The following is a 21,162-nucleotide window of genomic DNA, read 5'->3' as shown; positions in this document are numbered from 1 at the left end:
GATGTTGGCAAGCAACGGGCTTTTTGGGTTGCGGGAGCGACCGTGGCTCCCGAGGCTTGGAAAAGCTTCCTCCAGGTGGAAAGGCTTACCATGGACTAGATTGGGGTGCAGCGGAAGATCGCGACCCTGACATCATCGCCAGGATCACTCCAGAGATGCCGATTGCGGTCTGGACCGAGAAAGGAGAGTGGAGCTCGAGGCCGAATGATTCGTGAGCCATTCGTGAAGCTGGTCAGGGGCTCAGACTAGGGAACTATACCTGGGTCATGGAGGTGAGTTGGACACTTGTATAGCATCACAGACTGACCGTCGACTTTGTCTACAATACTGAGTCCATCCAGGCGCTTCGCAGTGCCCACATCTCGGCCAACAACCCTGACAAGCCGATCGCCGTCTCTGCGATCCACACTCGGCGAAATGGAAAAATCAGAGATTGTCGGCCACAGCTTCAACTCGCCGAGCGCTTGCGACATACTAAAATGCTCGCTCGTCTCGACATCGGAGAGATACTGCCATCGGCATTTCCCGTGGCATCAATGTACATAGAATTCCTATGCGTCTTCCGGTTGTTGCGGACCTTGCAACTACATATTACCGATCCTTCTACTCTTGCCCAACATGGCGTCCGAGTCCACTGACCTCGAGTCGCAACACAAACCAAAACCCTCACCACAACTAACTTCTCCCCACGACTCCGACACCGAGGATGATGGCGCCACAAAGACCCCGCCATCAAGCGGATACGCCCTCCCGCTATGGCGCAAATCGCTCATCCTGTTCATCGTGAGCTGGATGACCCTGACGGTCACCTTCTCCAGCACCTCGTTGCTGCCCGCGACGCCGGAAATCGCGACGGAGTTTTCCACCTCGACCGAAATCCTCAATGTCATCAATGCGGGCGTACTCATCGCCATGGGCTTCTCGTCCTTTATCTGGGGGCCTCTCTCTAACATCTTCGGGCGCAAAATTGCCTACAACGCGGCGATTCTCGTCCTTTGTGGCTGCTCGGCGGGCACGGCGGCTGCGATTGATTTGCACATGTTTATCGCGATGCGCCTACTGAGCGGGTTTACCGGCACATTCTTTATGGTTGCGGGTCAGACTATTATCGCGGACATTTTTGAGCCGGTACGTTCGCTCGAGTGTACTCCAAGGTCGTAGGTAGACACGAATGACTGACAACACAACAGGTTGTGCGAGGGACCGCGGTGGGCTTCATGATGGTTGGATCCGTCAGTGGCCCTGCGATTGGTATATCTACCTGGTCAAAAATTTGAATCCCATGCAAGACCCCTAGGTACTGACCATCTCTCTCAGGGCCCTGCTTCGGTGGCATTATCGTCACTTTTGCTCAGTGGCGCATCATCTACTGGCTTCAGTTTGGAATGACCCTGCTCGGTCTCGTGCTGTCCCTTCTCTTTGTACCAAACCTGGGCAATAAACAGAAGACCGAGGAGCCGCACAGCGTATCCAGCGTCTTGAACATGTTCAACCCTCTCCACATCTTCCGCCCATTCATCTATCCGAACGTGTTCCTCTGCGTGAGTCCCCCCCCCCCCCCAACTCCTTGAGTACGAGGCTAACGATGACAGCATTTCACCTGCGGTCTTCTGGCAACCTTCCAATACGCCATCCTAACATCTGCTCGCTCGATTTTCAACCCGCGCTTCCATCTGACCTCCGCCCTTGTGAGCGGCCTCTTCTACCTCTCACCGGGCATGGGCTTCCTGGTTGGGAGTATACTGGGCGGCAAGTTGTCCGATCGCGCGGTGAAGAAATGGATCCGCAAGCGCAACGGCCTGCGCCTCCCTCAGGATCGCCTAAACAGCGGCCTGGCGACTCTGTTCCTGGTGCTGCCCGCCTCGACGCTGATCTATTCTTGGACCCTGCAGGAGGATGTGGGGGGTATGCCCGTGCCCATCATCAGTGCTTTCACGGCCGGCATTGGCCTGCTCGGCTCGTTTAACGGCCTGAACACATATTCAGCTGGTGAGTGACGAAGGTGTTATCCATACTGCAGAATAGCTGGTCTGATGGCGTTCACCGACAGAGGTCATGCCGCATATCCGGTCGGAGGTGATCAGCGGCAAGTACGTTGTTCAGTATATCTTTGCTGCTGGCGCAACGGCAGCCGTCGAGCCCTTGATCGAGTCTATTGGGGTCGGTTGGACATTTACCATTTGTGAGCTTGATCTTTCCCCCGCGCAATGTGAAGAACTTCACTCTCTAATGGCCTGCTCCAGGTGTCTTCTTCGCCATTTTGGGTGGCTTCTTTGTCTGGATCATAACAAAATGGGGACTTGATATGCAGCGCTGGGTGGAAGCGAAGCTTGGTCTTGAGGCCAAGCCTGAAAATTAATGACGAATACACTCCATTTGCATAGTTAGTTATAGATTTAATAGGATTGACGAGAATAGAAATTCAACTCTAACGACTTTGATTTACATGAGAATATACGGAACAGAAAGGGTCCCGTTCAAATGTACTCGCGAACGGTTTAACGAAGAGTCATCGTTCTTATCCTACTTCCGAATGATATGATTGATTCGTTGTGTTAGTGCTTCACTAGTTAGTTATTCTAACCCTTTCAAGGTTGCCCATGTGGTGACGCGGGATCATATAGCATGATTACTAATCGATTGTTGATTCATCCATCCCAAACGTGCCGAACCAACCTCTCTGTCCACCGGCTTCTACAACCGATGCTCATGACTTCTCTTCTTCAAGTTACCAAGGCAGTCTTAACGAGGGCTCCCTCACCGAAACGCTGTCTCCTACCCGGCGGGTACAGAAGGATCACCCGTTTCAAAATTTTCGAAGAAGAACGATTTGAACAGTTCAAGCAAGGGCGCTATTATCCTGTCAATATCGGCGACGTTTTGGGCTACAAATACCATGTTCTTGGCAAACTTGGCTACGGGGCCACATCTACCGCATGGCTTGCTCGCGATCTCGAGTAGGTTGAACCTTGGTTTTTATGACTTAAACACCATACTAACACGGACAGCGGCCATCGATATGTCACGCTGAAAATGTATATACGCGGTGAATCTGGCCAGGAGGAGTTCGAGACCTGTAAACACTTGAGTCGGGGGAATTCTGCACACCCGGGCTTTGATCATGTAAGGACTGCATTGGATGCTTTTAGCCTCTCGCGTCTCGGCAATGACTATCACTGTCTCGTGCAGAAGCCTATGTGGGAGAGTTTCAGAGATCTCTTGTATCGAAATCCCCAGCATCGATTTACTGAAGATCTTCTGAAGGCCGGCCTTGCGCAGGTTTTCCTTGCCCTTGATTATCTTCACACCGAGTGTAAACTCGTTCACACCGGTACGACCTCTATTGACTACCTGAAATCTAGCTACTGATGCACCTTTAGACATCAAAAGCGACAACATTCTCCAGGAAATAGAAGACATGTCAATCCTGGATCAATTTGTCGAAGCCGAGATGAACAACCCTTCGCCCCGAAAATTCATCGATGGCGTGCCAGTCTATGCTTCTAGGCGCCTTGCACTCCCTAAAACATTTGGCAGGGCAGTTCTCAGTGATTTTGGGTCCGCGGTACGCGGCGATGAAAAGCGAAATCATGATGCCCAGCCCAATGTTTACAGATCGCCGGAAGTTATGTTAAAGACTGAGTGGAGCTACCCGGTTGACATTTGGAACGTCGGAGTCATGGTCTGTCTTGGTTTCTATTCTATATCTATCTATCTCGTCTACGTCACTAACCATGTCGAAACACTAGATATGGGACCTGTTCGAGGGCAAGCACATGTTTTATGGGAATGATCCAGATGGAAAAGGGTATTCTACCCGAGCGCATCTTGCGGAAGTCATCGGACTATTAGGTCCCCCACCATTGTCTATGCTCGAGCGTGGAAGACGAAGCCATGAGTTCTTCACTGAAGATGGTATGTTTCGTACGCAAATACACCTACCCCAATATCTACTGGCAGCTCACAAATTACCCAAAGGCCACTGGAGAAATGAGGTCGAGATACCACAGAATGTCTCTTTGGAAAGCTCAGAGGAATATCTCAGTGGTCGAGATAAAGAAATGTTCCTGGATTTCATGAGGGGAATGCTTCAATGGCGACCAGAAGATAGAAAAACGGCCAAGGAATTGCTGCAGGATCCATGGCTCAATAACCACTGAATCGCAAATTGCCCTCGTCTAGTCTCCTAGGGGGCAAAGAGAGGCTTTTGTCAGTGCGGCTTGGCATTAGTATAGCCATCATGATACTCTAGTTATACTCTACAAGTGGTTATACTACAGTCCCACCCGGGCACACGCCGACAGTCTGATTGGCCCACGAGGATCCCACTTCGGTGACGACCGCCGAGACCTCGGTCACCACGCACCATCGCCGAATGCATATGGAACACCTCCATGTTCTCCATTCTTCGCACTGACCAATCCCAAAAAAATGCAATCGACATAACAGAATGGCACGAAGCGTAGGGCTGAAACGACGCCCCTCCCTTACCGATGACGACGATGACATCCGGCGCCAAAGAAGGAAGTTTGTCGCGTGAGTACAACCTCATCCCGTCGCCTCCGAGCGCACGCGAGGGAGTTGCAGCGCTGACTCGCAGGACGGCTAGCTGTCAGAGATGCCATGCACATAAAATAAAATGCTCCGGTGACCAGCCTTGCAGCAAATGCTGCGCCGTAGGCTGCGCAGATGAATGCGCCTATGCGCCTCGTGATCGCCAGGTCAAAGTCAGCGAGAAGTACGAGCAGCCCTGGCCGCTAAACGCACATCTTTGGGAGACGCTTGTCCGGACTAAGCATAGAAGCTCGAATGCTAACCAATGTTGTCCGAGTCTAGTTACCTCGATCGCCTTCTGGCGGAGAATCGGCGCTTAAAAGACCAGTCGGTTACCTCGGCCGATGGGACCGAAGTCAATGACCCTCCCAATGCCGAGCGGTATGTCGCTTGTGAATTCCTCACCAGTGTAAGAAGCACGCTGAGAGCTATGACAGGGCCCCCTCTCGGCTTGAAGAAGCCTCTGGTACTGGTTACATCCAGAATCCCCTCATCGGTGATCGGGCTTGGTTCCACCGCTACGATCCCTCCTCGCCGCCCATCTATATTGGCGAAGCGGCTTGTTCAGCGTTTGCGACACGTTTTCGTCGCTTCTTGACCGGGAACAACGCAGCCGCACATATTACGCGGACTCAATGGGAGCGCGAGGAAACCATCGCCGCGGCCGCTAACGAGGCAGATGCCCAGTGGCCCAGTCTCCACCATGCACGGCTGCTGGTGAGAATTGCGATTCATCAGATTGGGTACTTGTACCATCTAATCATGCGCAAGTCTACTCTGGACAAACTCGAGGAGATCTATCAGACAGGGGACTTTGAGAACATGGCCAATAAGTGCAAGTTCTTTGCCTTGTTTGCCTTTGGTCAAGCCTATTCGATCCGCTCCGAGTCCACATCGGCATCCCGGGTGCCGGGGACTGGGTTCTTCGCGCGAGCTATGAGCCTGGTTCAGATCCTGCCGGAGCGAACGAGTATTACTCACTTGGAAACGTTGCTGCTATTGGTTAGTGATCCCGTGGTGTATGATGCAACTTCTTCCTCTGACGCTCCCAGTCCGTGTTTTCATACTACCTCAATCGTCGCCATTCGGCTTATGTCCTCAGTGGAAACGCCATGCGGATGGGCTTGACAATTGGCCTGAACCACAACATCCCCGAATCCCAGCTGATTGATCCCGTGGAACGCCAACACCGCATCCAGATCTGGTGGACCATCTACATCTTCGACCGTATGTGGGGGTCTAAAATGGGTCTCCCCATGCAGATCCTCGACGAAGACATTCACGTCGATCTGCCAACGACAATATCTCCACGCTGGCGCCACGAAGAGGAATTGTCTGACACAGACTACATGACAGCCAACATCAAACTAGCCCGGATCGTCGGCGAGACCATCACGAAGCTCTACAGCCGACGCAAATACGAAGAGACCTTCCTCCAGCGTGTGCAGAAACTCTTGAAAGCATTGAAGAACTGGGTCGAAACCCTACCGGAGAGCCTCCGACTCAACATGGAGAACCTGGAATCCAGCAAGAAAGCCGTCGTCTCATTGCATATGGCCTTCAACCAGTGTGTCATTCTCACAACACGACCAACACTCTTACACCTCCTCATCACTCTGCGCCAAACAGACTCCGCGACGCAACCCTCCCGGGCCACCGGCCCAGACTCGGTGTCCCAGCCCGTCCTCACACTCAGCGAGGCCTGTATCCACGCCGCACGGCACTCGCACTCGATGATCCTCACCCGATGGATCAACGGCACGATGCCGACGTTCGGCTACTTCCACGCCCACTACTTATTCTCCTCCGCCCTGATCCTGGCCATGTCCAGCTTCGTGCCAGTCGGCAGCCCACATGACATGGGTGGCTTCGACTCAGCCCTCGACCTGCTCCGCTCCATGAGCGAGAACGGCAACCTCGCCGCCGCCGAGTTCTACCATAATCTCGAGCAAGTCAAAATCTGCCTGGATGCATACCGCGGCACCAGCCGACCCCGTCGCACTGAAGACCCGCCCGAAAGCATGCCCTTCGGCGCGCCGAGCACGACGACCGCGCCCGGGCCGGGCTCCGTCTCCGGGCTCTCGTCGACTTTGGCGGCCGCCGTGCCGAGCATGCTGTCCGGCACGTCCGCGGCGCCGATGATGCCGACGGAAAACGATCTGCTCGCTGGCCAGCCCGCGCCGGGCGCGGATTCGTATGCCTTGCCCGTGCGCGATACAGTCAGCGGGTACACGACGGAAATGACGTTTCTGGAGCCGACGATGCAGGATTTTCTGGCGCAGTCGGATATCGATCTGGGGCTTTTGCATCCCGTGGATACGTTCTTGCATGAGACCGAGAGTCTTTACCATGAGCTCTAAAGAAGCAATCAATCGATCGCTTATCAAGTCTTATAGTATTTACGGTACTTGGTAAATCTTAGCTGTGGGGGTATGACACCCACCGAATAGTCAATCTATCCGTCTAGGTCCTTGGAACCAACAGGCTATCGTCTATGTTCTAGCTCTAATCTCCCCGAGTGGCTGATTATGGGGTTATGTATGGCGGCTTGGACGTGATGGAAATGATCTATGAGGCTGATAGTGATCGGGGAAATTCATGCTACCTGCCCTTCAATGGGGTTAGTATGCGCCCTCTTGTGCCTAGGATGGAAATCAGCAGAGCAGTAAGCAAGCAGTCTGCCCTAGCCAATTCTCAGGTCAGTCCGGGTCTTATTTCAGTCAGTTTGTTGTTGTTTGTTTTTACTATAGAGATGGTAAGCAAGACGTCGGGACCGTGAGGATATCGCAGTAATAACCCCAATAGCTCGCAACGTGTAAAATAAAGCAATGTGAGAGTGCAGAGCTTGGAGCTGAGACTGCAAATGAAAGCAGGCGCAACCACGGATGCATACTGAACAAGGGACCGCAAAATAACGATAAACATAAATGCAAAATGCAGACGCTGAATGAATGCATGGACTCAGAATAGAAGGGGGGATTGAGCATTTTCAAAAAAAAAAAAAAAGAAAGAAAGAAAGAAAGAAAGAAAGAAAGAAAGAAAGAGAATGCGAGAACGCACAACATGATGAGCAAACCATAACCCTGACACACTTGACACCCTCACCTCGACATCTCTAACGTCACTGACGATTTTCAGACCCAGATTCCTGTCTGCTGGGCTGGCTGGGCTTCAACCAAGATAGGACAAGCATAGTAGACATGAAGAGTGAGATCCGATATCTAAAGTCCGGCGTCAACTTGTAAGCCAAACTTGAGGCCATGGCGTGAGATTATATTCGCGCAGACAAGCCAGGCTTGCCGGGCAGAGGGGTCACGGGTGGACATCTCGCGCAGCCAACCTATGGCTTTACTGACCTCTGCGGCCAGGGTGGCAGCCCCGTTGGTTCCCGGTTGTGCTCGGGTGAAAAGTTCGACGAGGAGGACAGTGGTGGATTGCATGACGTAGTGCAAGACACACCACCACGGGGAGATTCCATAAAGCCAACTTGCATCCGTCTCGTCGGGTAAAAGAGCAAGCATATCCCGCGCCGCCTGAACGCATAGGGCAGCCATAGCCTCACAGACTGTCCAGGACCCTGTACTGGGAGGATGGTAGGCGAGTCGACGGAGGCAGGGCTGCAAGATCACCAGCTTTGTGGTATAGAAGCGAAAGCCGAGACTGGCGCGTTGGCGCCCGAATTGTTGTTCTGGGTCCAGGCCCACGAAGTGAAACGTTGCTGGGAGACGTGAGAGCCAATTGTCAGCAGTGTTGTTGAAGGCGGAGATCGCCATATCCATCTCCAACCAAGATCGTCGCATTGCCTTGGGAGCATACAGGATCTCGATAGCCTCTCGCATCAGAAAAGCCAAATCCACCGCATACAGAAAGTATAACGAGATGTTGGGAGCCAGGGCTGTAAGCATGGCATGAAGGTTTTGTTCATTCGAGGTCGCTTTGCCCGGTGTGAAGGTAGCCGAGTCCGTATGCTCTGATGAGGCCTGGCTGAGCTGAGAGACAGCGTCCCGGGAGAGCAAGGAAGCCATAAGACCATTCCGAAGGTCCTGATCAGTGACCAGTTGTATAACACGTTCATCCCAAAAGTCCTCCTCACGATATGGTACTGGGAGAGGCGTTGTGCAGAAAACCTCACCGGTGCTTGGGGGGCGGCCCGTCGTCACGCAGAGCACAGTATCCAGCATAAACAGGGCCCACCACACGCGATACCGAGTCTCTTTCGATACGTGAGCGATACTATCACTCTCACTGCGAAGGTTGAGACCCATAGCCACGGCTGATCGAATAGCGATGCCGATTATTCTCCACGATCTAAGGAGAGTGACAGGTTCGTCAGTCAGGGCGGCCCTTCGCCAGTAAAGACAGACACGGTGGATAAAAAAACACACCTGTTGACCTGCCCGGTGGACAGAAGATAAAAAGCAGCCAGGCCTTCCACCTGCACCTGTTGCAAGTTGGGGTGATCCAATAAGACATTATCCACGCTCAATCGCCACGCCCGCGCAAAGTAGTCCAAATGGTCACCATAATCCCCCCGAGATTGACTGGCAGTCAGCAGCGAATGTTTTGCAGCAATGGCAAACACTAGATTCAAAACAGCCATCCACCGTCTCCCAGGTCGCACGGTTGGGTTCGAGTAGAACGAACGGTATTGACCCAAGAAGATCCCCTTTCCGATAATCGGGAATGAAGGATGGACGACCTGAAAGTAGTCGTCGACAAGCTTGTCTGCAACCACTTGGGAAGGGCGTGATGTTATGTCGACGTTTTCGGGGTTTGAAATCTCCGTGTCGTCCTGGAAATAGTTGAGAGATGAGATGGATGGTCGGTCGGGTTGCTCGTTGACGGGTGTCAAGCTGTCCTGGTCGAGATCACGCTTGAGTCTGTATAGCCACACCATCTCCGAGTGCTCGCCCATGAAGCCTAGCGCTTGTACCTTCTCATCGCGGTTGTAATCTTCCTTGGTGTGGTCGACGGTCGCCAAGGGGTAAGTCGAACTGTCTCCAGGATCCGGCTTGGGCACTGAAGAGTTCGGCGGCTGGTCATTGTTAGGTGCACGATTTTTGGTGACGAAGGAGGTTAGGAGACCAAAAGGACAAAAGTCCAGTTTCGAGGGCGTGAAGACAGCATCGGACTCGGACTCACTGTGACTAATTGACCACCGAGCATCTGATCAACATACTGGGCCGATGAGGCGTCGAGTCTCGGATAGAGCTCACGTAGCACCGCCTCGTAGGTTTGAACCTGGGTGTTTAGATCACTTAGTTGCCTAAGCCCATCATTAGAGGCCCACTCCAATCCCACGACGCGTCAATGCACGCACTTCAACATCTTCTCTCGTTTTCGGTCACCGTAGGAGCACTGGATGCCGGCATCCTGACAGCGGTGGCAGGCGGGGCGGTGTCCGCTACACTTGGCCTTTTGCTCGCGGCAATTCTCGCATGCTCGACTGACTCGACCACTGCTGGTCCAGTGACTGGGTTGAGTAGTTCGGGGGATAGGGACTTTTGGATTGATGGAAACCCGATCTCCTGGGTAGGAGCCTGGAGGATCTTCACGGCCAGGGAAACGATCGGTATTGGGGGCAATGCCTAGCGGAGCGGCCTGCGTGTAGCCAGGAACCGCCCAGTCATACTTGAACTGGGCCAACTCGGTCTCCGGATTATCCGACGTAGATTCGAGATATGGCGGACGGGGGGGATGGTTCTCACTCATCATGAAATATTGGAGTTCTTGTTCAAGGGACAGTCGGCGGGGGAAGAAAAATGTACATAGAAAAGCGCTCTCTGAGCTGACGGGCGAGTAAAGGAGGGCAAAAACAAAGCCCTGGGAGGGGCTGAGCTCAAGGTATACCACCTATTGCTCAATTTCTCTGGTTTTCTTTTCCCCCCGTCTTCTGCCAGGGAGGCTGGACCCGGCAACGGAGAGAAAAATAAAATTAAATAAAGGCGTCGAAACGGTATAGCAAGACGAGTTCCAGATCCCGAAGTGGGTTGGGGTCCACGAAACGGCGCGCTGTGGTATGCTGGATGTGATTGCCGCGTTGGTTCGCCACCAATCCACATCCACCAGCCAACACCGCTAAATCCCGCCCCGCCGGGTATGGTCGCTTGGAATAGATGCAAGGATGAAGACGGAGACGAGAGACATCTTTTTCATCTTCTCTATCTTTTTATCGACATTCTGGCCACGTAGAAAGAAATCAGCGTACCGAACAGGCCGTAGATATTGTGTAGACTCAGCGGTTGCGTATCAACTGGCAATGGGCACTCCATTGGCCGGCGTCTGAGTCGTCAAGAGGCTGGAGGAGTGTTCGGATCTCCCCCGAAAAAAACTCGAGAACTTGACAGGTTTGCTGCATTCGCTAGATGCATTTGAACTTGGGGTGTCGAGAGGAAGAGTTGCTCTGAAGTTGCACGCTCAACTCGACCGGTCCGGAGCCGTGCCAATTCCCCATTCGGCAACTCTCAGCGGCCAGATATTTTCTTCCTGGACTTTACTCGCGACTTGGCAGATCCTCTGCAGAGCGGTGATTTCCCCTGAGTTGTAATCTGGCAGAAATCCCGCGGTCGACAGAGTACCTGAAAGACTTCAACGAAACTGGTCTTCGTTCCCTTTCTGACAACGATTTGGTAGCGATAGGTTCGCAGCCTCAACCCCCCTGTGCTTCTGACGAGGGCGTCCGACGGGGTCTGGACAAACTGTGGGCTGCTGAGATCTCAGAATTGCCATCAATAACTGTGGGACAAGGACGGCCCAGTCTAGATCGCAGTCCTTATTTTGGCCGAAGTGATACCATTAATCACTGGTCTGTTTTGAATGGTTAGGATGAGCTCCAGCCGTCACCCTCATCGACCTACCCCAATCACGACATGCTTCCCGAGAGAGCCTCGAAAAGTCGAATGAGATTAAGACGCTGGCTTAGAACGCCAGAGAGTGCAATCGAGTGGTGGATCTACTCAGAAAGCAAACGGAGTCGGGTACAGTCGTCGGAGACTATCGTTGGTAGCCTGATGGGTTGGGCCCCTGATGGATGCGGTCATCAGGGCACATCGATACTGTGGAAATTTGGCGATGCATAAGGATTGTTTGTGACTTTGCAATACTGCGAAGGCTTACGAGGGATGACACCTCAGGCGAATTGGAGACAGGCCAGGGCGTGAAAGATTCATTGACACATGGGATCGGGCCCTCAGGTAGGTCAGCTCAATCCTAGTCAAATTGTGACAAGCAAAATTGCTCAATCGTTGAGGGTCTCACAGCAGAAGAATCTACTCGTCCTGTCGCTCGCTTCACGTCGTCCGTCCTCCTGAACGAGCTGTCCGAAATGTCACCCGAGGTGCAAGCCGCATCCTCCGCGACGCGGCGCGACCTTGATCGAGCACTGGTGTATGACACGAGCACACTCGCAATTACTCCGCGGTCGAGTTTTAGCAATGTACCATACCACAGTCGATCAATTTGGGGCACCGAGGGAGAAGGGCAGGCGCTGCCAGAAAGTGCCCACCATCGGGAGCATCAACAGGTCATATATTCACTCCATCGGACCGCAACCATTGGGCAGTCCACGAGCAATACGCGTATGCTGTGGAGATATAATCCTTGGGGCAACAAGAATATGGTACTTCGGCGATGCCAGAGCATTCGGGGGTGGGGGGTGTTGATCCAACCACAAGCTGGTCGTGAATCCAACCCACTCGCGAATATTAGTTGACGGACAAGATGACAAAAGCATGACCTCGACACTGGATAATCTCGTGGTATGCCGACCATAGTGGTAGGTTGCAGCTCTCAGTCGACCCGGAGCGACGCCATTCAACCCCCACAAAAATGGACATGAGTCGGAGCCTCAAAATATGAGGTGCAGAGCTGCATCAGTTGTTGGGCACAGGAGGACGGGTCGTACTCCTTGCCCCAGGCGCCGACAGGATGTCGATTGAAGCCACTGGGTTGTACGAATTTGGGCACCTTGCACATATCCGGGGGAATTGAATGGAAGATTCAGCGAGAGGATACCAAATCTTGTGATAAGTTGAAATCAGTTAATTCTTGGGTTCGTCGATGACTGACGGCACGGTTGCGAATCCCAGCAGACTCCAAAGGCCCTTATCTACTGCGAGGCCAGCGCCTTTTGAATGTCAACCCTGGAATTTCACGAGCATGGATGATCTTTGTGGAAGTTCATGAGTTTCTCCGCGAAGCTATGGCTTTAACGAAGGGTTCCAACTTCTCGTACTGGATTTTAATCCATTGAGAATCCCGAATTGGCGCAAGTTCCAATCCCACACTGACACGGAAAAGAATACCGATGAGCTGGATTGAAATAAGCCATCGCCTAGTCTGCATCATTTGGGCAAACTTCGCGTTCTGAAGATCAGCGGCACAGATCGCTCGGGGGTATAACATTCATCGACCTGGAAAATGGCGAGTTCACTGTATCCCTTTGTTGTCCTGATGGAAATTGTTGACCCTTGAACGGTTTAGACCCTCGAGGCCCCAATCATGATGATACAGGTTGATTGCAATACTGGCCCTATTGAACAGTCGAGGCACTGCAGACAATCTCGCCAAAGGTGGATACAACTCCACACTTTAGCCTCGTGGTGAGATTCTAGTGGCGGTGGTCAACGCGACCGGGGATCCATGGCTGGAGAAAGCGTTCCCGCGGGAGAGAATGAGCCAAGCCTGGGATCAAGTGGAATATCGCCGAGGGCGGGCAGGCCACGATGGAGGGAGCGGCCAGGGGTGGTCGTGAGAGGAGTTGCGAAGTCGACGATTTACGCAGTGAGAGTCACTGCCCCGGAAAAGAAATCCGCGCGCGTGCCGACCCGCATACCGCGGAAGCTCAGTATGCGTCTTCAGAGTCTCTCCCTCTCGTCTCTCGCTCTCGCTCTCTCTCTCTCTCTCTCTCTCTCTCCGACCCCAACGGCAGGAGTCTAGCGTGTCAGTATCTCGGTAGGGAATGAACGACACTTGCTGATTATGGAGAGGCGCGACCGCCACGCTGCAAACCAACCTGTCGTCGCCTTCTCCCTAGAACTCTCTCCGATAGCATCGGGGCTGAGTTCTTGTGAACTCGACTCGGGGGTGACAAGTCCTGAAAAGCGTGTCGACCGTCTCAAGACTCCGTTTCTAAACACCCCGATAGAATCAACATTGGGAAAAGGTGGAAGTCGGGAGCGACCTGCAACCTAAAAGCAGGAATGACTGTGAGGGCAATGACAACACGCTGATGTCAAGCCGCTTGGCATCGGTTCACCATGTCTGACCACACTCCACGAGACGCCGATGACGGTCGTCGTTGATGATATGCCCGTGATAAAGTACAATGTAGCTTATCATTGACAAGCCGCTACAGGAGGGCAAAGTTCCTGGCGCAGCTCGTATTTGATGAGTGCGCTCAGTGAAATTGTTCAGTAACCCCGATGGGTTGGGAGATGCTGATATGTGTTTTTCCATGGGAGCCCATTGCTAACATCTTCCTGGGGATACTCTTTTTATTAGATATCAGCATGACCTAGCTCGCTGAGCTCTGTATTATTTCGGCCAGATGGAAAACCCCTCTGCTACAGACCAAAATATTTAGTCCCTTAGATATTGGGGATAAAAATATCCCGTATTCGGAAAGACTAGGTGTAGGACTTGAGCCCAGCATATAGCTCAGTTCGACATCATAGGTATGAATGGACACTCGACAATCGCCCAACATATACAACAACTGGCTGGAATAATAATGAAATGTAGGATTCGCACCTTGGAAGGTTGGTGCACGATTACTTAATCAAAGACCCGACTTTGTGGATGTTGGAATGAGTGTGTGGGGACTCGCATTAATAGTTTATCCTTTTCCTGTATGTTATGATTAGTTAAGCGTACGTCCCTAAATTGGCAGATTGGGCGTAATAATAACTCAGATTTCTCCTGGATTCCAATTGGTCGGCTCCTCTCCCGATCCTGACAGTGGATAAACTAATAAGCCGCGACCCCACGTGAGCTTCCCCGTGACATCTTATCGGCGCGCTGCATCCCCAAATCTGCTCCGGTCGAATCAAGGCTGCGGAGAAGCTGTTCTCCCTTGCAATGCAAGGTTGGTGAAAGCATGTCTCTACGCGGGCCAATGCGGCGCTCGCACCTGAGGCAAGTGAGCGCCGCCAGCTTGGAGACCCTATCAACTGCCCACTCGCTGGAGGCTTCGCATCGTGAACATGGCCCCACGCCCGACCAACGTACCGTACGGCTATCTACCAGCCTGACGCGACGCCAATGCACGCTCTGGGTGCACGACGAGATGTTTTCGCGCGAGGAAATCCTGCTCAACCAATTGGCGTTCGGTGAGAGCGGAGTCCAAGTCGGCGATGTGGTTGAGATTCTACCCGTTCGGTCTCCCGGCGAGACGGCCCACTCTTCACTAAAGCCAGACGCCGCCGTGAAGACGACCAGGGAGGGCCACTCAGAAATGACCTCAGCATCACAATCTGATAGCTCGTCCAAGTTTAAGACGCCGCTGCAAAATCGCTGTCTATTTGTCGTGAAACCCCTACCGCAGGATATCAAAGCGCGACACCCCAGATTGGAGATCTCCGTGACCAATAGCGTGGCAAATATCTTCGGTTTCAAGAATAGGACACAAGTCCTGCTTTCGATTGTAGATCGGGAGCAATGTGCCGCCTCGCACGTGGATATCGCTTTCCGCGACCAGTACATGGTCCGATCCGATATGTGGAGATTGGTCATGTCTGAGCTTGTGGATAAGATCATCTACAAGGGGCAGAAGATCATATTCATGGGGAGCATCAAGGCAACGATCAAGAATATTTTCATCCGCGAGAAGAAAGTTCTTGCGGGTTATTTCTCACCTCACACCATTCCTGTCTTCCGCAGCGAGTCCGCCAAGTATGTCCTTTTTATCCAGATGTCAAGGGAAATGTGGGACTTTGACTCTGAAGGATCAGGTGATATTCTTTTCAGTCGGGTCATCAATGGCATCTTGCCAGAGCTCTTCAAGCGATGGGCCAATTCCGATGCAAAGCATTTGGTCACCATTGTGCTCTTCACCCGTGTCGAATACGATGCATCGGCTCATCTCAATATACCCAAAATCAGTACCGGAAATCTGAAAGGACCGTTTGGTCCGAATCACGTTCCGACTCGAGACTTCTACCGCGTTGTAGTGAACGATATGGCAAGTGGTCACTGGACTACGATCCTGGATGAGCTCAAGAAGAACTTCAGAACGTTCCTGAGGGATGTCTCCATCTTGAAAACAGATGACCTCGACGCTGCAGCTGGAAGCGGTGTCAAGATTCCTTCCAAGCCACATACCGCGACCATTGCTGGGCGCCCGAGCTCCGCTTTACGTGGCAATATCCTGGAAGCTATCCACCTTGCCTCTGCTCACCTGGCATACGATCACATCGATCGGGACATGGTACATACAGGCACTTCTATCATTGTCATTACACCCGGAAGTGGTGTGTTTGAAGTGTCTTACGAGTCCCTGGCTTCTACGACCGAAGCACTGGCGAACCGTGGCATAGCGATTGATCTGGTTTGTCTGAGTCCAATGCCGCTTCATTCTGTGCCTCTCTTCAAATACCGAGAGCCCGTGGAACGGCAATCCAGCTCTCTAGCGAATCCGAATGAAACATCTAGGCTGTCGCCGGAAGCCCATCACTCAATATCCAGCGTGGTAAGCAGGTCTTCCTACCTTTCTCCAGGGTCATACCTCTCTGCTACGAGAATGCGAGAGCGAGGGCATCCTCTATCAAGAGACTGGAATTACGGTATTCCTCACTGGCTTGACGTCTCCTACTGGAACCCGGAGACCTACCGAGAAGCTCGACGAATCTTAAAGAACGATCCGAATGCGCCAATCCCATTCACTGTCACTCGGCCATCCAAGGCTTTTACCCCACGTGTTCGCATGTATGAAATTCAAATGATGGGTGTCATGGAAAGCGAACAGTCCAATATTTCAATTCCTTATCTCCTCGAAGGGCGTGAGATGGCAAGGTCTCATGGTACTGGGTATAACCATAATGCCCGTGCTCCACTGAAGACTCGAGTTGCTCCTTCGTCTCTCAAAGCACAGTACAGCGATAGCCTTCGCCCCGAGCCGTTCCTTGAGAACGTCACAGACCCAAATGTGATACCAAATAAAGGTCAGCCAAAGTCTCGGAAATCAGTCCTAACCTGGATGGATCAGTACGATGACAATATCTTTACTGCGGCTTCAAAAAGACGCCAAAATCGCAAGTCGAAGCCGAAGCGCCCTAGCGAGCCCGAGGTTCAGGTCGCTGGTGCGCATGAACGCATATCGGCGCGTTCTATAACACATCTGAGAGAACGAGAAAAGAGCGCTACCGAATCTAATCAGTCTTTGCGGGCTGGTCCGCGACGAATCGACGCATCCATGCTTCCAAAGCGTCCCACTGTCTCATCCAAAAATGCGTCCCCCAAGAAACCGGCATTGAAGACTAAAGCCGGGCCGCCGGCTTCTAGAATTTCTCGCACTATCAGCTTTGCACTTCGAGGTCTCAGTGCCACTCCTCCCCGTGCACAAGCCAGCACAGGTGTACATGTCGAACATGCGAACGCATTACACATGTCCAATCAGAGGCCTTCTGGTGGCACATTCTCAGATACTAAGAGCATAACATCCTTGAGTCCCTCAGAGACCACATCGACACGGACCATTACCGATCCTTCATCCAGACCATCCACTCCAACGTTCGCCCAGGATACTCGACCGATGCCATCGAAGCCAATTTCAATCAAAACTCCGCTGAAAAAGCCCTCAGAAAACGCAGACCAACCTGAGCGTGGAGGAATACAAGGGTCACTATCAACCTCCGCTGCAGAGAATCCGTTCAATGAAGATGGGCGTGTTGAAGTCCCGAGTCGATTATATGATCGTAAGGTTGAGATCACTGTCAACCACAGCTCGCGCGATGCATCAGCCAGGAGTTCACCAAGTAAGGCCTTGTCTCCGTGGGTTCGATCGGTCAATCCTTGCAACACTTCCAAAGATGTGCTCCGCAATACTAGCTGGTTTGGTCGTTGGCAGCATGCATACCCCCGTCCTCCGCATGTTGCTGTTGTCAAGTGGAAGAGTTTGAAGTCACCGGCAGTCTTGCCCCTGACCACCGAGGAATTCCCGACAGCCAGCGAACTTGCTTCAGATTATCTACAAACTCCCTACCGTGTCTTTCCGAATGATGACGCGGATGGGCTTGAGGCACCAAAGACCCGTGGAATACTCCTGCGAGAAATGATCTCACTTCGACTGTCCCACGGCTTCCAAATGATAGTTGGAAAGACCGTGGCTGAGGTTTCGGCGCAACCAGCTCTCGAGTCACTGAATGTATTTGACACCCGGGTACTCGAGAGGGATGGAGTAACCGTTTTTCTCTCCAAGGGAAACTCTATTCATCGTCTAATCTGTGTTGACGGCGGAGAAATCGAAGTGACTCGCTTTACACATCACACGTCTGCAACACTCACCTCCCCCAAACGAGTCACCTTCACGCTTTATCAACCGGCCATGAAGACAATTCTGAGTCCAGAATATGAAGTTAAGGATATTAAGCTGGATCCCACTGCGGAGGAATACAATTGGAACTATGCCGACAATTATGTTGCCGGTCACCGCGATTACCTCCATAACCCCGCGCAGCAACTCCATTTCTGGCGGGTTCGCTATGTGTTGATTCCAATGCAATTGCATCCGAATTCGCGACGGCATCTCCAGTCCTTCAGCGAAGACAACGAGGAGGAGATTCATTTGCTCGGAATTAGCCAGCTAACTCATATCTGGCAACGGTATAAGTATGTGTCGCCCGAGGAGAAGCGATTCGAGTCGTCCAATAACAAGAGAGACCTTAACCCTCTCAACATCATGTATCAAACACGAAATCCATCCGAGGTTGTCGCGGCCGAACTCGATCGGGTTTTGCTTGCTGATCCGGGTCTTGATAACCCACCAGCCCAGCTTTTGCCCGAGTCCGAGTTGCTCGAGAGATCGAGTGTCAATCTGTCATCTTTGGCGCAGACGATTCAAGGTGACAAGGGGGTACGAATGATGGATCGAAGGTGGCATTGGCGGCTGCACTACAACTGCTTCATTGGCTTCGAGTTCACGACTTGGCTGGTTCAAAATTTCCGGGATATCGATACCCGCGATGAGGCTGTCGAATTTGGTAACGAGCTGATGAAGCATGGCTTGTTCCAGCACGTGGAGAAACGCCACAACTTCCGAGATGGTAATTATTTCTATCAGATCTGCTCGGAATATCGCGTGGCGCGCCCAGAGTCGCGAGGCAGCTGGTTCCCTCAACTTAGATCGGATAAGTCAATACCCTCGACGCCGGCCATAGGGAACGTGAAGGATTCTCCTTCAAGTTTCCACACTCGCTCAGACAGTGCCGATGAGCGTACGCCGCAGACGCCGAATACCCCTTCCAAGGCTAAGAACAAGGTCGCCATAATGTTGTCAAAGTCACTCAAATACGACGTGGACAGCCGTAAGCGGTCAAATCGCCCAGAGGTGATAGATCTTCACTATGACCGGCTGCATAATCCTGAGAATTGTTTCCACATTGAGCTCAGCTGGATGAACACAACCCCCAAGTTGATTGAAGATGCTGTGCACTCATGGGCTTCCACTGCGGAGAAATTCGGCTTGAAGTTGGTTCAGGTGCCCATCGCGGAAGCCTGCGCCATTGACCGCAAACAGCCTTTCCGAAAACCATATCGTGTCAAATTGAAAGTTCCTCCGCCTAAGGGACCAGTCCACACAGTTTTCAGCAATGCGTCCTTCGCGCAGCCAGGTCCTCCGGATAGCCTTTACTACCAAAAGAACATCCTGCGGAAATTTGATTTTGTGCTGGACTTCGAGGCCTGTGACGCGTTCCCTGCGGACGTCGAAGTCTCGTTCTCCTGGGGCAAGCCAGACTACAAATATCCGCAATTCATCCACCGGACGGGTAGCATTCTCGCGCAAATCACCGATGAAGGTGATTTCTTGCTTCTCGCCAATCGACTGGTCAGCACCAGAAGCGCTGCGAGTCGAGACGCAGGCCGTTATGACCATAGTCGCGCTGACTTTCGAGGCCGCACCGCTCATGATTCACTCGACCGCATCTCACCACGCCTGTCGCCGCTCGCTCGCCCCCTGCATGACCTCGGCAGCCCCTTGCCACCGTCTGGCCAGCCCAACATTGATGCAGCACACCTGTACAGAGCTCCCGAGCACATCCTTCAAAACCTCCTGGAGTTCTGTAACGATGCAGTGCTGTTGAAACAGTTCTACAGCGAGTCTCACGCCAAATCGGCGTCTACAAAGGTCGAGCCCGCTACCACGCATCTCATGGACGCCTCTATTCCGTCTCTCGAGCTCCCCGCAAGTGTGGTCAGCCATCAATTTTCGCCTCCGCCAGGTTTGTCGTCTAAACTGACTGACGACTCCCGCGATACCCGAAATGAGTTGAGATCGCCAGAACTTACTCGGACCAGAGCTCGAGGGGAGAGCTTGAGCTACAAGGGCAGTCCCCGAAGTGGTGGCCTACGGCCCCTCCTGTGATGATTCAAAAGTTCTCAGTGTTCCAAATACCCTGTATACTTGTGATTCATATCTAATCTAGGTAGCTTTCATGTGCGAAATCTATAATGAACGTGTTCGCTTGCCATTCCGAGCTGCCTTTCTCCAGGATACCTACCAATGTGGGTTCCAAATACCGCGTAAACCCACTAAGTACCTACACTGATAGCGCAATTCCTTTTACACAGGCTGAATACTAGTTTGTTTCTATGCGGGTATTCGCCGTCCATCTTTTATTCTTTCCGCACTCCACCATAGAAGGGTCATCTGGGACCGAAACCATGCAGACGTTCTCTATTTAGCCAAATGACGGCAATTCAACCGACGCCTCCCCAAGCCCCATCTGATGGCTACGCCGGTGCCGCTATAGCTGCATCAGCTGCACGTTTTATTGATGGCGATGTCAGGAGGAAGCGGCATAAAAGCAATGTCGACCGACTGTAACACCCAGCCCCAGCAATAGACAGTCAATCTGCCCCTGAACAAATCCCAAGACACCGAGGTGACACCTTTAAGCTCGCGTGGGAGTTCACGCTTTCATGCTTCTCAGAGAAGGGAGGTGTACATTCTATGTGCCGCGGTCCGAGGATGAAAGTGCTGGGAAGTGGGTTTCCTGGTTTGATCATTTCAAGTCTTACGAGGCTGGGCAGTGGTATACCGACACTCGTGGCTTCGAGATGTTGCCTATTCTCATTTGGCCTGGTTCGGTAACTGGTATCAATCCCACGCTCAAGGCGCCAGAGAATGATACCATCACTGGCATTCAGATGTTGGTGAAGGGTAAGTTACCTGCCCAGCAATAATAGTGGAGGTGGTGAATCCACGCCAAACAGGTGAGAGCTTGATTTCGCCAGTTGCGGATGGAAGGGCTGTCAAATCTGAACATAATGCAGTCGAGGTTCTCTCTCCATGTTGGTTGGCGCGGGTGACGAACGTCAAATATAGATCCATTGGATGAACAAATACGAATGAGAATATTCTAAAATTAAATTGAATTCATGATGAGCCCTGAA

The 21,162-nt window shown here is 52.3% G+C and overlaps 4 protein-coding genes across 4 annotated transcripts; 3 read left to right on the top strand and 1 right to left on the bottom strand.

Moving 5' to 3' along the window:
- Positions 1–618: 618 nt before the first annotated feature.
- Positions 619–2,359, top strand: N7459_005272 (putative MFS transporter; the record flags this gene model as incomplete). The annotated part of the gene is made up of 6 exons (XM_056944456.1): positions 619–1,128; positions 1,191–1,251; positions 1,318–1,541; positions 1,593–1,989; positions 2,051–2,182; positions 2,244–2,359. The coding sequence occupies 6 exons, from the start codon at positions 619–621 to the stop codon at positions 2,357–2,359; spliced, it is 1,440 nt and encodes a 479-aa protein (XP_056801339.1).
- A 2,460-nt stretch (positions 2,360–4,819) lies between these two features.
- N7459_005271 (transcription factor domain-containing protein) lies at positions 4,820–6,914 on the top strand (the record flags this gene model as incomplete). Its single annotated transcript, XM_056944455.1, has 3 exons — positions 4,820–4,935; positions 4,992–5,556; positions 5,607–6,914. The coding sequence occupies 3 exons, from the start codon at positions 4,820–4,822 to the stop codon at positions 6,912–6,914; spliced, it is 1,989 nt and encodes a 662-aa protein (XP_056801338.1).
- An 861-nt stretch (positions 6,915–7,775) lies between these two features.
- On the bottom strand, positions 7,776–10,266 carry N7459_005270 (putative C6 transcription factor; the record flags this gene model as incomplete). The annotated part of the gene is made up of 4 exons (XM_056944454.1): positions 7,776–8,862; positions 8,940–9,695; positions 9,734–9,820; positions 9,875–10,266. 4 exons carry the CDS (start codon positions 10,264–10,266, stop codon positions 7,776–7,778), a joined length of 2,322 nt encoding a protein of 773 aa, XP_056801337.1.
- A 4,384-nt stretch (positions 10,267–14,650) lies between these two features.
- On the top strand, positions 14,651–20,131 carry iml1 (GTPase-activating protein IML1; the record flags this gene model as incomplete). The annotated part of the gene is made up of 1 exon (XM_056944453.1): positions 14,651–20,131. One exon carries the CDS (start codon positions 14,651–14,653, stop codon positions 20,129–20,131), a length of 5,481 nt encoding a protein of 1,826 aa, XP_056801336.1.
- Between the last annotated feature and the right edge of the window lie 1,031 nt (positions 20,132–21,162).

This window comes from Penicillium hispanicum (genome assembly GCF_028827665.1).
Source record: "Penicillium hispanicum strain IBT 35686 chromosome Unknown utg000004l_segment0_segment0, whole genome shotgun sequence".
NCBI lineage: Eukaryota > Fungi > Ascomycota > Eurotiomycetes > Eurotiales > Aspergillaceae > Penicillium > Penicillium hispanicum.
The sequence above is the reverse complement of the archived record's forward strand: the minus strand, read 5'-3'. Positions and strand labels throughout refer to the sequence as shown.